Consider the following 14,963-nt stretch of genomic DNA (forward strand, 5'->3'; position numbering starts at 1 on the left):
GGAGGGCGAGCTTGTTCACTAGCCCCACACCTCCTAGTCTTTTTCTTGGGTAAATCAGAATTTTGATTTCTGCAGTCAGCTAATTTTTTAAATGCCTCATCACAGGCTTTTCATGACAGCCAGTCTGCAGCAGTGTCTCTTATTGAGGTAAAGGGTTTTATTCTCAAGTTCTGCATGGTGTAAGCATCAGCTAAGGCAGTGCTTTTTTTGTGACGGTCCTGCTCGGTATGCAGTACAGACACCTCCAGACTCAGTACCGGCACTTCCACTCAGAGCTTACCTGGAAAGAATGAAGTGTACCGGCACCTCTGTAAGCAAATGTCCCAGAGTTGGGTGGGACGCATGTCTTAAAGGGACCGTGTGTCTTAAAAGGGCAATGCCGGCCCCACCCCATTTTTTTGTTTGTTTTTTTCTCAACTTTTCCCCTGGAGTACCGGCACTTTTTTTTTTTAAACAAAAAAAGCACTGAGCTAAGAAATTGTCAGACCATGGGGTATGCCTAAACTTTTGCAATATTTGTTCTAACGATATACTTTACTTCTTCTCTTCATGAGGGGTTTCTGAATCTTTGTACCAATGTGCTCAGCAATCTTCATTCTTATTTGTCCTGTACCCTTAGAACCCACCACAAGCTAGAATGGAGACACTAAGCTACGTTCATTTTTAGCTCAGCCCTACTATGACTGAGGGTATATACACCTTAAAATTATTTCCCCAGCAACTGGGTCAGAGAATGGAGTACTAAAGTCTTCTCCTAAATTTGGCCTTCTCTACAACCGATGGTGTATATACTTTTAAGATGAATTTCCCTTTTTCTGATTCAATTTGTTGGCCAAAAAGGTGGCTCTCTCATGTATACCCCCAACACAGGATATTTCAGTTTGACTACTGTACCAAGAATCACTACATTGCATTTTACAATTGATCCCTGTGTTTATGGACAGATTCTTCCTTCAGATCCAGCTATTCCCTCGTCAGTCATTTCAGCTGGAAGTAATATCAAATCTTCTATCGGAGCTATATTTTCATTTTTTCAGAGTAGTTTAAAATGAAATAGGATTGTGGAGATTCTCTCACCCCATATCATGAGGCTATTTTTACTGCTTGTTTTAGTGGAATGGAATACTGTAAATAATCCCAGAAGATGCGAGTGGTTAGCAAAAAATAAAAATAAAATGTTAGTCTTTTATTAATTTGACGGTAGATTTTTTCCCACTAAATAGTAAATAAAGAAATATACATTTACTCCCTACCAAAGTACATGATATTTATCAATTTGACTTTTGACTTTGAGCTATTGAAAATGTGAACAATGGGGTCCCAAAAAAAGAGGAAACGCTGAGCTGTAAAGTATTTTAATGATTTCCTAGAATACTGTGCTATAGATCAAGCATGACTTTGTTTTCAGTATTACCGAAGTAAAAAAAAAAAATATTTCCCTTTCAGCCAACTTGTGTTATCATAGTCTCAATACTCTGCTTGTTCAGACGCTCGTTGATTTTAATACTTCAGTAGAAGTTAAGCTAATTTAATCAGGCCCCACAGTTTTACTATATTATGGTGATCTTAATGGAAATCATACAGTTAAAATGCTGGCAACACACACAAATGTTAGGCCCCGTTCTTCCCCTATTGAAGTCAATTGATGCTTTGCCATTGACTCTAGCGGGAGCAGGTTTGAACTCTTTAGGGAGTGAGTACTCTTCTTAAGGCTGTCTTGGAAGTGATAATTTTGAGAACAAGAAATAGAGAAAAACCCCCGTCAGACACAGCATTTTGTCAAAACAATATGTTTAATATTTTCAAATGTACCTTTAATATAAATATCAGTGCATTCATTTCATGGTTTGTAAAGCACATGTACAAAGCTAAATTTGAAAGCTTTCATTCCCTTCCCTCCAAGTTTCTTTTCCTCTTTGTTTTTTCTCTGTCTAATCAATTTTACCTCTCATCTTTTCCATCCATGTGTGGATTTTTGCACTCATGTGTCTAAATTTTTTTATGTGCATGGAAACGTGCAAATGTGTACCACCAATAGAAACATAAAAACTAGCCATGGGCACTCTGTTAAACAGCTGGGTTGCACCTGAGTGGTTGTCCAAGTGCACAGCTTACAGGGTACAGGAATGGGTCCTCAAGGGGAGACCCTTGTATGATTAGTGAAATTTACTGCTAGTGCTGCTTTCTGCCTGTGTTGGAAGTTAGTCATTTTTGGCTTGTTATTAGTAACTAACTCATCCTGTTTATGACATCTCATACAATGTAATGGACACAATGGGTTAGTCACTAGTAACATCAGATCCTGAACACATCTGAGCATACCAACTGTGGACAGTCCTTCTATCCTGTATCGTGTCATTTTAGAAGCTCGCAGAATTCATCATTAAGGAGGCAATTGCACGATAACAAAGAACACTTTTGTACAGCATCCTTCCACCACATAACCTAATATGCAAATAGTGGGTCCGACTCTTCTCTCTCACTAACTTTACACAAATGTAAATCCATTGACCATGAAAAAGACACTCCTGAGTTATAGTAGTATAAGTGAGAAGGGAATGAGACTTAGTCACTTAAATCATAAAAATAGATATATATGTAACCTCTCTCTCAATGAATAAACACTCCTTTTAAAAGCTTGATCGCAGTGTGTTTTCTATGTTGTTAACTTCACGTTCTGTCATCTTGAGCTTGATACTTGTGCACCGAGTCAGACGCTTCCGAAAGTTCCCACTAAGTAGTATGTAAAGGAAAGGGTTAATGCCACTGCTGGCATAGCTGAGGCAGATAGAGAAGTAATAGCTCACGTAGAATGTCAGTGATGGCTGGGAAATCTGAAGATTCACAAGCTGTATCACATGGTAGGGGGCAGCACTTACAACAAATACACCAACCAGCACCAGAACCATCTTGGTCAGCCTCATGACCCTTCGTCTTGGGATACTGGTATTGTAACTGCAACACAAAGGTGAAGATTAGTCACTTTAAAATGAAGATAATATAAAGGACAGCACAGATCGGTGAAGACAATATATTTTTGGACAAAATTTAGTCTTGTCAGAAGTAGGCACTACACCTAGACTTCTGTTTTTGTTCACTGGCATAGTGCCTGCTTCTGCCAGGGCTGAATATGGACTTATGGGTTAATTACTTCAGAAGGTACTGAGAAGATTTTTTTAATAGGCCCAGTTGATGACAATTTGTTGTCATATAGAATATCGTGAACAAATATCTGCCTCTTCCTGCATTCGAACTATACAGTTTGGTACCCCTACTTACTTCTGACTGCATTGTTGTAATGGGGAAACAAATACAGGGCATCCCCTCCACCCCAAAATGGCTGGATCTCACATTTTCCTAAAGAGACTTGAGAGGAGGGATACAAGGAAACTTCCTTCTACTACACAGGGGTCAGCTACACTTGAAGAACCTAAGCACTTGTTCTCTCTGTGCAACCACTGGAGTGTAAGACACCATAAATGCTCTGCAACAGATGATTGTGCCTGCCCTGTATAGGAGGGATATTGAGGAGAGATTGAAGCTGGTTGAAGGTTTTCTGTTTAAATTTCTTTTTAAATGTTTGAATTGTGTTTTTGACTAAATACAATTTTTTATTAAAAGCATCTGATTTCTGTGGAAAATTCAAAATACGAAATGCCCCAAAACTGTAATATTTCATCCAAAACATACAATATATTGATTTGGAAATGCTGCTGAAAAACTTCATGGCTTTTATAGTTTGTCTCCTATCCACCTTCTCATCTATGATTAACTCCTTGACTAGTCTATGTCTTTGATCTTTCACCATGACTAACATATACCACCTCTTCTAGTACATTTCAGGGAATGTAGGTTGATCGGGGTGCCTGGCCCAAAAAGGAGAATGGGAACTCGAAAAACCTGAGCTACTACTCTCATAAGGCACCACAGCATTTCTAAACAGAAATGTTTTGGCCAAAATATTTCAGTTTTTGACCAACATTCTTTTTGATATTTGAACTTCTGACAAAAAAACTGACATTTTCCATGGAAAATTTTAGATTTTTTAATTTTTAACTGCATTTTTTGAAACTATTCCCCTCCCCCAAATTTTCAACTAACCCTAATCGAGAATTGGGTCCTCTGTAGTTGGAGTTCTAACTCTGTCAGCACCTGAAATCATTATAATTTTTTTAAAAAATCACGTGCTTCAGCCACAAGACAAAACCACATCAATTTCCCATCAAATTTTGGAGAAGTAATTCTTTCTTGAGATAAAAATCTACATGATTGGAGCTGGGTACCTATTTATTTTGGGTTGTTATAAGCCCTTGAACTGGGCCGGCCCGAGCTATTTGTGTGCTCTGGGCTCTGAGAGTGTGGCGCCGCCCCCCGGAGTGCAACGCATGCCAGCCCCGCCCCCGAGCGTGCGGTACCCCCACCCCCGGGCACCCGGCTCATGCATGGCCCCGCCCTGGGCGCGTGGTGCATGCGCGGTGCTGCTCCCACCCGGCCCGGCAGCCCCGCAAGGTGCCCCCTACAATGGGGCGGCCCAGGCAGTAGCCTGGTTAGCCCGTACCTTGGGATGGCTCTGCCCTTGAAATAGGGATTTGCAAAGGAAATATCGACACAGCTCAGTACAGGAGCAGAAGGGTAACAAGGCTCAATAGCAATATAACTGGATGAAATATAATGGCCTGTGTTATAAAGCAGGTTAGATGAAATGATTTAACACCTTTAGAGGTTTGAACTCAATGAACGTATGAGCCTTAACTCGTTATACTTTCCAAGAGAGTTTTTATTAATAGTTCTGTCCCAATGCTTCACTAGACCGCATTCAGATCTGAGAAGCTGTTTGTCCACCAAATCAAACCTAATTATAGGACCTAGACTAGAAAATGCTGTGTGTCTTTTTCGAGGTGCTGAGTACCCTTGGCTCTCATTGACAACATGGGAGTGAAGTCTATATAGTGCTTTTCAGGACTTGGCCTATTTCAAACAAGTTCTTCCCACCCTTAGTAGTACAGCTAGAATATAAAATACTTGGATTAATACTTTACCATCCCGCTTTCTTGTTTTGCTGATACATCTCCCATGTGTAACATAAAATTAATATATAGCAAATGAATATCAGTGGTAATGGAAAAAAGAAAGTTGTTATAGTCAGATAGAGTGTGTACCTGGAAAACAAAATGCAGAGAGAATAGGCAACATGATTACATAATGCACATAAACAAACTAAGACATGGAAAAAAGAATAGACCTAATTTTTGAGAAAGTGGCATCTGATTTTGGAATCATAATTGAAGTCAAGGGGAGCTGTGAGTGTTCAGCACATCTGAAACTATACTCCCTAAACAATCAAGCTAGGCCCTCAACACACAAGATCAGAAGCCTCTTTTGAACATATTGGCCATGATTTACTTATAGGCCAGGAGATGTAGTCCAAGAGTCAGGCATCTTGGGCATTGTGCTAGAAGAACATGAAATATATAAATGAGAACTCTGTAGAGCAGGCATGGGCAAAATTTTTTAATGGGGGGGGGATGCCAAGATTTTGGTAAGTAGTCCAGGGTCTCACTTCTCTGGAAGGGGTGTGGGATCTGGGACAGAGGTTGGGTGCAGAAGGAAGCTTGGGGTAGGGGACTGGGGTGCAGGAGAAGATGTGGTGTCTGAGAGGGAGTTTGGGGGAAGGTGGGAATTGTGATCTGGGGCAGGGGCTTGTGGTATAAAATCTGGGAGGGTAAAGGGTGCAGGAGACAATTCTAAGGGAGGGATGCAGAAGGGGATATAGGGGACTGGGAGCAAATTGTGACCTGGGAGAAGAGAGGAAAGGGGTAGAGGTTTGGGTGATGACTTGGGATTGGAGAGGGTGGTGGTCTGGGTCAGGAAGTTGGGGGGAGAAAGGAGGTAGGGTGCCAGAGGCAGGCTTTGTCTGGGAGGTGCTTACTTACATGGCTCCCAGCCAACAGCCCTGCAAAAACCTGAGGTAGGCTCCCTGCCTGCCTGCTGCAGTTCCAGACTACTCTGGCAGTACGGAAGGGAGAAAGCTTTGCACATTGCTCTTGTCCCCAGGAAAATCTCTCAGCTCCTATTGGCTGGAAACTGGGCAGAGCAGAAAGCAGCCAGCCATTTAAAGTGGTGTGAGCTGCTCTGTTGTAATGGTCCTTCGGGCCAGATCCAGGAGCTTGGCGGGCCTGTTCTAGCCAGCTCGCTACATCTTGCCCATAAGAACATAGAAATAGCCATACTGGGTCAGACCAAAGGTCCATCTAGCCCAGTATCCTGTCTTCTGACCGTGGCTAATGCCAGATGCCCCAAGGGAGTAAATAGAAGAGAATCTCCTGTCATCCATTTCTAGCCTCTGAGAAACAGAAGCACTATTCCTACCCATCCTGGCTAAGAAGTATAGGTGGACCTATTTTCCATGAATGTATCTAGTTCTTTTTTGAATTCTGTTAAATTCCTGGTCTTCACAACATCTTTTGGCAAGAAGTTCCACAGGTTGACTGTGTGCTGCGTGAAAAAAACCTTCTTCCTTTTGTTTGTTTTAATCCTGCTACCTATTCATTTCATTTGATGACCCCTAGTTCTTATACCATGGGAACAAGTAAATAACTTTTTCATATTTACTTTCTTCACACCAATCATGATTTCATAGACCTCTATCATATCCACCCTTAGTCTCCTCTTTTCTAAGGTGAAAAATCCCGGTCTTTTTAATCGCTCTTCATATGGCACCCATTCCAAACCCTCATGCCCACTCCTGCCCTAGAATATCAACATTTTCAAAAGTGCTCTGGACTGACTTAACTCTGCTGTCACTGAAGTCAAAGTGCTTTCTTGAACAGACAGTGCAGTGAGGGATCTCTATGTAGAAAAGAAGATACCTAATTCTAGCCAGAGACTAAGCACTTCAAGCCCTATCCTCAGCTGCCGCCCATCAGTGTAACACAATTGCATTCAGTTGTGCCGAGGCCCTCGATATTAATAATATTATCCAGGATGGGAGTGGACATAGCCCACTGAACTGCCAAGAAGGAGACCAATTAATTATTCTGCTCCCTTATGTCAGGGGACAGGAATGCTGCAAACAAAATGGGCCCTGACCTCAGCTGGTGTGGAGCTACTCTTTCACCAACTGCGAGCCTGGACTATGTAGTTATAGAACCTTACCAAAGTACATCATCAGGTGATGTTAGATCAAAAGCACAACTCTCCAAACCGTCTTTGAATCTGATTACTTTTGAGTAGACCCACACAGGAAACACCAGGATAAGTGAAGCAGCCCACAGGCATAAATTAACTCGAATAGTCTTTGATCTTGTTCTCAGGCTGGTGAGGCGAAATGGTTGAACAAGAGCCAAATACCTGCAAAAGCAGGTAACAGAACAATATTATGGAAAAATCAAATGTATTAAGAAGTTTTTATATCTGTCCCTAAAGTAACAAATAAAATGTCCATTGCCAGCTATGAAAGCTGCATTTTAAAATGTCATATAGTGCTATGAGCAGAAGGAAAAAGCACTTTGAATCTGTAATTTATTCAAGCAGTGCTCTGAACAGTCCACAGTTGCAGTTCTGCATGATTAAGCTTTGGTTACTACATCCTTTAACTGATGTGATTTTTTTTTAAATGATGGTACTGGAAGAAGTCAATTTCAGGACTCATCCACAAAAAGAAGATTTTAGACTCAATTAGTTCCTGGAAGGGGATGGGAATACGCACCTAAGACTTTCATTTTCCTACATGATTAAAGACCAATCTGGTATATTTGAGTAATAGGATCCCTCAAATCTGCTGTAATCGTGTCTGTAGAATTTTGAAAAATTACTGTTGCTACTACCAAAAAAATAGATTCTGAATTGTTCAAAGAGTTCACTGACTCACAAGTAAACCTCCAGCTGTCCACAGTTTACAAATGCTACAATATAAATTCAATTGAAATTTTATGACCTGAATATTTTGAAAGGGGAACTTTAGTCTGTCAGCTCAAAGTGGATTAAAGTAGTCTTTCTTTGAGCTGGAAAGCAGAAGATTAAATGGAACAATTTATATGGCAGAGATGTAACATTTAAATGTTTACTCAGGAATGTATAAGATAGACATTTAAGTACATTGCATTTGACATCCTTTTTCTTTCTAGTTAAAGTCTGATCTTGAGGGTGATGCACTATTACTAGCATTACAGCTGGATTGACTGGTAAATAATTTCTTTTGGGAGGCTGGTCCCAGGTATTTTAGAATCTATGTAGGGAAAATCCATTTTGTTGTTGAAAACAATTAAGGTTAAGTTCTACTTTTCTGTCTGCATCTTTCCATGCTATCATGGCAGAGTCCAAAAGGTGTGGGGTAGGCTGCGTATAGGACCAAAATACACAGAGCACAAATCAGACTATTGTGTTCAAAGATGGTGTAAAGTTTCCACATGCACCGCCTTGGAATCTGGTTCTGCTTTTTGCATGTCTTCCCCAATGTGCTTCATTAGAGCAGTCTAATAGGTACTATTATAAGCACTGGAGGCATACCTGGGTGGTCGACAAATACCTTTGATGTCGGCAGGGGAGCATCCAGACTATCGCGCTGAGCCGACAAACAGCTGATCAGCTGTTTGTCGGCTCAGCGCGGCAGCCATGTAAATTTAAATGAAGCGGCGATTATTTAAATCGCCGCTTCATTTTACTGTGTCGAGTAGCCTAATCTACATGCCTCTGGTGACAGTGAGGAAAAGAGAACCTCTGTTTTCCTTGCCCTTTACCTGCTGCCTTGTCAAAAAGAACTAATGATGGCATCCAAGGAGGCTGTATATCTCTCTAGGGGTATGTCTACACTACCACCCTAGTTCGAACAAGGGTGGTTAATGTAGGCATTTGAAGTTGCAAATGAAGCCCGGGATTTAAATATCCCGGGCTTCATTTGCATCTTGCCGGGCGCCGCCATTTTTAAATCCCCGGTAGTTCGGACTCCGTACACGTGGCACGGAGTAGGTAGTTCGAATTAGGCTTTCTAATTTGAACTACCGTTACTCCTCGTACTCCTTGCAACTTCGAATGCCTACATTAACCACCCTAGTTCGAACTAGGGTGGTAGTGTAGACATACTCTAATAGAGTAGTGCTTTCCTGCTGCTGTCTAGAAGGGAAGATGATGAAGGGCTCCCTGCACACCTTTCAAAAACAGCAAGTAATGAAAAAAAATTGATTTAAAAACCTAGGCAATGTGGACACATGCTGGAGGGTGTTCCCAAACAGTACCAGAGCCCCACCTTTAACATACAAGGGCAGATTCTCTCCTGCACCAGTGCACTCCTCTGAAGGAGGAAAAGGGCATCTGGTAGTTGTGACGGACTGTGGTCACAGAAGACCAAGATAGTTCCATTGAAATCAGTGGGATTGCTTCCATGCTTAAAATTAGATACACTAACACCTGCAGGAAAGACAACATTTCTTATTATTGAATTAATAAAGATTCATTTGTAAACAGCTTTTTAAATGTGAAATGAAAATGTTGCATTTGTTGTTGCACAGAATTAGGTTATATTCAGAGGAAACCACATACCTGTCCAAACTCATTACTGTCATAATAGCGCTGCATGCAAACTGGTTGGACGTGTCTAATGATGTAATGATGGTACACAGAGGGCTGCCAAATACCCACTCTCCTCCTCGTGCCCACTGATGAATGAGAAAGGGCATGCCAATGATATGGACCAAATCTGCTACAGCCAGATTGCAGATATAAATATCTGGAATTGTTTTTTTTCTAGACCTGAAACAAATGGGGAAAATAGATTACTTGACATAGTTGATATCAATGTTTCTGAGCTAATGCTGTTTAGTTTTTAATGCTCACCTGGGTAACCCGAACTTCCCTTTGAAAAAATGTTTAAAGTTTAAAAAGGCTTTTGGCTTGATTCTCCACTCACAACAGTGACACTATACTTGATGAAGCTGCATAAGGGTAAAGCTGGTAAAGGATAAGTGAGTCTATGTCTACACAGCAGCGTTATTTTGGAAAAAACTAATCTTATTAGTAATAATGTCAATTATTCCTAAATAACATAGTCCACGTCTACACACAAGCAGTTATTTCAACAACGTGTCAAAATAACATTGAGCTAGAAGACTGCTTACTCCGACTCCTGTAATCCTCATTGTACGAGGAATAAGGGAAGTCAGGGGAAGAGTGCTGTATCTCAAAATAACTGCTGTGTAGACAGCACCAAAAGTCAAACTAAGTTATTTTGACTTAAGCTACGCAATTAGCGTAACTCAAGTTGCATAGCTTATTTCGAGTTTAGTCCTGCTGTGTAGACAAGCTCTGAAGGGCGAAACTCAGGCCCTGTGATCTAGGGATTAGATGATGCAACAAACAAAGGGCAAGATTTATAAAGAGGCAATTTGGAACCCCACTGGGCACCTCTCTGCAGCTTTCAGCATCTTTACAAATCACTAATCTGCTACCTCTGATGGTCTGGGTTTTAGTGGCAAATTGGAACCCCACTGGGCACCTCTTTGCAGCTTTCAGCATCTTTACAAAGCACTAATCTGCTACCTCTGATGGTCTGGGTTTTAGTCACAGTTTAGGTCACAAGTGAAAAAAGGTTTTCAGTTGCCCCCTCAAAAGTTGTGTATGTTAGAAACAAATAGCAGAGTTACACTTGCTGAACATATCTCCTCAGATGAAGAAAAGTGCATATCTGGCAACGAGAGGAAATTCATTTGCTAACAGAGCTGAAATGGAGTGTGGGACATGGCAGAATTTGGTTAAGTTGGCTTACCTAAAAGAGAGGGAAGAAATATTAGGGAAGAGAAGGGAAGAGAGGGCAGTGCATTTTGGTACTTTCAGTTAAAACAGTGTTTATTTTGATCAGATGCCCTCATAATGCCTCAACTGGTCAGTTAATACAAATACATCCTTTCATGTCCCATTATATAAGAAGATAATACCAGCCATACTAGGTCAGGCCATGATCTTATCTTCTGACAGTGGCCAGTGCCTTAGGCTGTGTCCAGACTCAGGGGTTTTTTCGAAAAAAGAAGCCTTTTTTCGAAAAAACCTCACCTGCATCTAGACTGCAGCCGCGTTCTTTCGAAATTAAATCGAAAGAACGCGGCTTTTCTTTCGATGGCGGTAAACCTCAATTTACGAGGAAGAACGCCTTCTTTCGAAAGTTCCTCTTTCGAAAGAAGGCATTCTTGAATGTTAATAGGGCTTCTTCGAAAGAGAGCATCCAGACTCACTGGATGCTTTCTTTCGAAAAAGCAAGCCGCTTTTTCGAAAGTTCAACGTGCAGTCTAGACGCTCTCTTTCGAAAGAGGCTCTTTCGAAAGTATCTTTCAAAAGAGCCTCTTTCGAAAGAGGCTTGCAGTCTAGACATAGCCATAGGGAATGAGTAGAAGTAGTAAATCATCCCATCAGCCACTTTCAGCTTCTGGTAAACATAGGCTGGGGACACTTCAGATCACAGTTTTTCATTCTTGCTTTTGTTGGCTAATAGCTATTGAAGGGCCTATTGTCTATGAATTTATTGAGTTTTTTTTAACCCTGTTACATTATTTTTTTAACCCTGTCACAAAATCCTCTGGCAAGGACTTCCATAGGTTTACTGTGTGTTGATAGGTAACCTTCCTTTTCTTTGCTTAAAACCCACTCCTGCTCCCTATTAATTGTGTTTGGTGACCCTCTACTTCTTGTATTATTAGAAGAAGTGAGCAACATTTCCTTATTTACTTTCTTCACCCAGTCATGATTGTATAAACCTCTATCATATCCACTCATAATTCTCTCTTTTCCAAGATGAAAAGTCCCAGTCTTATTGATCTCTCCTCATATGGAAGCTGTTCCATATCCCTGATAATTTTTGTTGCTCTTTCATGTACTTTATCTTCTTCTATTTTAAATAGCAAAGATGGCTCTGGTCATTCCCAGAAGGATTATCAGATAATTTCTTTATCTTCATTGGTAGCTTCTTAATTCTCTGCGTGGTGACATATGTTCGAATTTTTTAATATATTACACACACACGCACACTATGTTTTATCAGGTCATTATTAAGGTTGCAAATCAAGCACTCAAACATTGCAAAATACCAGAATTAAGATTACCTATATAAACTTAATTTGCTCTCTCCATGCAAAAATCTTATGATACAGTCTATCGCCTACTACTTTTTCCACAATATTGCTGCTTGGAGGAGTGAGTCAGGGTTGTGTACTGAAGGAGGCTGTGGTCTGTAGGACCTCACCTCATTTATTACAGAAGCTGTTAAGTGAATGAGTCAGATAGGAGATTGGAAGAAGAGAAAAGATTGTTTCCTGGATAAGGCAGCTGAATGCCATCCTGGATAATTGGATTCTATTTCAGTCTCTGCCACAGAGCTCTTATGTAATATGGGGCAAGTTACTTAAACCAAACTCTTCACAGCTGGTTCACTGTGTGTTCCTCTTTTCTGCATGTCCAAGCCAAGTCAATAAGAGCATAAGAACGGCCATACTGGGTCAGATCAAAAGTCCATCTATCCCAGTAGCCTGTCTGCCAACAGTGGCCAGCACCCGGTGCCCCAGAGAGGGTGGACTGAAGACAACGATCAAGCAATTTGTCTCCTGGCATCCCTCTCCAGCTTCTGACAAACAGAGGGCAGGGACACCATTTCTATCCCCTGGCTAACAGCCTTTTATGGACCTAACCTCCATGAAACTATCTAGCTTCTCTTTAAACTCTGCTATAGTCCTAGCCTTCACAGCCTCCTCTGGCAAGGAGTTCCACAGATTGACTACACGCTGTGTGAAGAAGAGCTTTCTTGTATTAGTTTTAAACCTGCTACCCATTAATTTCATTTGGTGTCCTCTAGTTCTTCTATTTTGGGAACTAATAAATAACTTTTCTTTATCCGCTCTCTCCACACCACTCATGATTTTATAGACCTCTATCATATCCCCGCCTCAGTTTCCTCTTTTCTAAACTGAAAAGTCCCAGTCGCTTTAACCTCTCTTCATATGGGACCCGTTCCAAACCCCCAGTCATTTTAGTTGCCCTTTTCTGAACCCTTTCCAAGGCCAAAATATCTTTTTTGAGATGAGGAGACCACATCTGTACACAGTATTCAATACTCTGGGGTCTGATTTGAAGAAGGGCTAAGAGCTCTCAAATGCAAGTGAAATAAATGGGAGCTGCTCTTGAATATATAAAGTGCTAGATAGTGTAGCAAGAAGCTGGAGAAATTAGGTGTCTCAAGTTTGGCACCTAAACGTTTGTTCTTAATCTCTGTGCCTTTGTTACCTGTCTATAAAATGGGGATACAGTAATACCACCCCTAATCTGACAGGATTGTTGTGAAGATAAATCAATTAACATTTTATAGTGAAGAATTCAGCACCTAGTACAATGAAGTTCTAGCCCATGCGTGAGAGTATAGGTGGTACGATATAATAATAAAAGCCTCTGAAAAAAAATAATTTTGTCCTTAGGTTTGAATAGTGTGAAGTAAAGAAAATCTGGGGCTACATACTGAACAATCCAAAAAAACCAAAATATTGAAGAGCTGCTCATTCAGTGAGCACTGTCCAGCCTATACATGGAAGGAGGCTGGGGCTTTGCAAAAAAAAAAAAAAAAAGGTAATCATGTAATTAAAGAAGGTATCATAATTCAAATGCATAAAGGGGCTGGATTAAGATTGCACAGGTAGCCTTAATTCTGGCATTCTCTAACTTGTGAGTGCTTGACTTTGTAAATGTAATTAGATTCCTATCGCACAGAATGTGTGTGTTAAATTGTATCTGCAGACAGTGCAGGAGAGCTGTGGCTGGTGAAAATTACTTAACCTCTCAGAGGAGCTTTGCTGATTTAAACCAGACAAGGATCCAGTCCTTTATAAACATGAAGCCCATAGCTCAGCACACTCCTCAGTTGTAGGGTGGGGAGTGAGAGGGAGTGAGGGAGAAGTGTGTGAAGATGGGCTGAAGCAAAATGCAGGACAATGTAGCACTTTAAAGACTAACAAGATGGTTTATTAGATGATGAGCTTTTGTGGGCCAGACCCACTTCCTCAGATCAAATAGTGGAAGAAAGTGAAGATGGGCTGTGCATGTGTAACTAACAGGCTCTCTGGCTTCAGACGGCCATATTGGTGCATAAACAAACAAGTAAACTGAGAAGCACTCAGACAGAAAATTATCCTCAGTTGTAGGGTGGGGAGTGAGAGGGAGTGAGGGAGAAGTGTGTGAAGATGGGCTGTGCATGTGTAACTAACAGGCTCTCTGACTTCAGACGGCCATATTGGTGCATAAACAAACAAGTAAACTGAGACAAAATGCAGGACAATGTAGCACTTTAAAGACTAACAAGATGGTTTATTAGATGATGAGCTTTCGTGGGCCAGACCCACTTCCTCAGATCAAATAGTGGAAGAAAATAGTCACAACCATATATACCAAAGGATACAATTAAAAAAAAGTGAACACATATGAAAAGGACAAATCACATTTCAGAACAGGAGGGGGATGCGGGGGGGGGGGGGGGAGGAAGGAAGGTAAGTGTCTGTGAATTGATGATATTAGAGGTGGGGAAAGTAAACTGAGAAGCACTCAGACAGAAAATTATCTTTCCAAAATACATAAATTTATGAGATATATTTTAAGTAAAAAACCCTCTGGAAGGATTACAGGGCACTTAGGCCCCAGATCAAAGCCCTGAAGTACACGTTTAACTTTAAGCATATAAGCAGTCTGACTGTAGCTGACATGAATAGTCCTAGTAGATTATTTACATGCTTACAGTTAAGCATCTGTTAAAGTGATTTGTAACATCAAGGATCTATTCTGAGTATTTATCTTCTCAACAAAAAAGTAGACAACATAATACTGGCTCAAAATGTTTTCTCAAAGGAGTGGGTGACGATAGTATTTCTTTTCAGTTTACTTTCTAGTCGAGGGTAGAGGCTTATTTTTGTCAATCTCACTGAAAGACACAAAAGGTGAGAAGG

General features: G+C 40.8%; 1 protein-coding gene across 1 annotated transcript in view; it reads right to left on the reverse strand.

Moving 5' to 3' along the window:
- Positions 1–1,882: 1,882 nt before the first annotated feature.
- The window catches only part of MCHR2 (melanin concentrating hormone receptor 2), a 45,042-nt gene continuing 31,961 nt past the window's right edge, over positions 1,883–14,963 (reverse strand). Inside the window, exons 3-6 of the mRNA XM_006118438.4 lie at positions 9,538–9,747; positions 7,156–7,350; positions 5,040–5,159; positions 1,883–2,955 (exon numbers count right to left, since the gene is read on the reverse strand). Of these exons, the coding sequence (XP_006118500.1) occupies positions 2,631–2,955; positions 5,040–5,159; positions 7,156–7,350; positions 9,538–9,747 (850 nt within the window). The 3' untranslated portion in view covers positions 1,883–2,630. The remainder of the gene's footprint in view (positions 2,956–5,039; positions 5,160–7,155; positions 7,351–9,537; positions 9,748–14,963) is intronic.

The sequence above is a fragment of the Pelodiscus sinensis genome, chromosome 3, assembly GCF_049634645.1.
Source record: "Pelodiscus sinensis isolate JC-2024 chromosome 3, ASM4963464v1, whole genome shotgun sequence".
Taxonomy (NCBI): Eukaryota; Metazoa; Chordata; order Testudines; family Trionychidae; genus Pelodiscus; species Pelodiscus sinensis.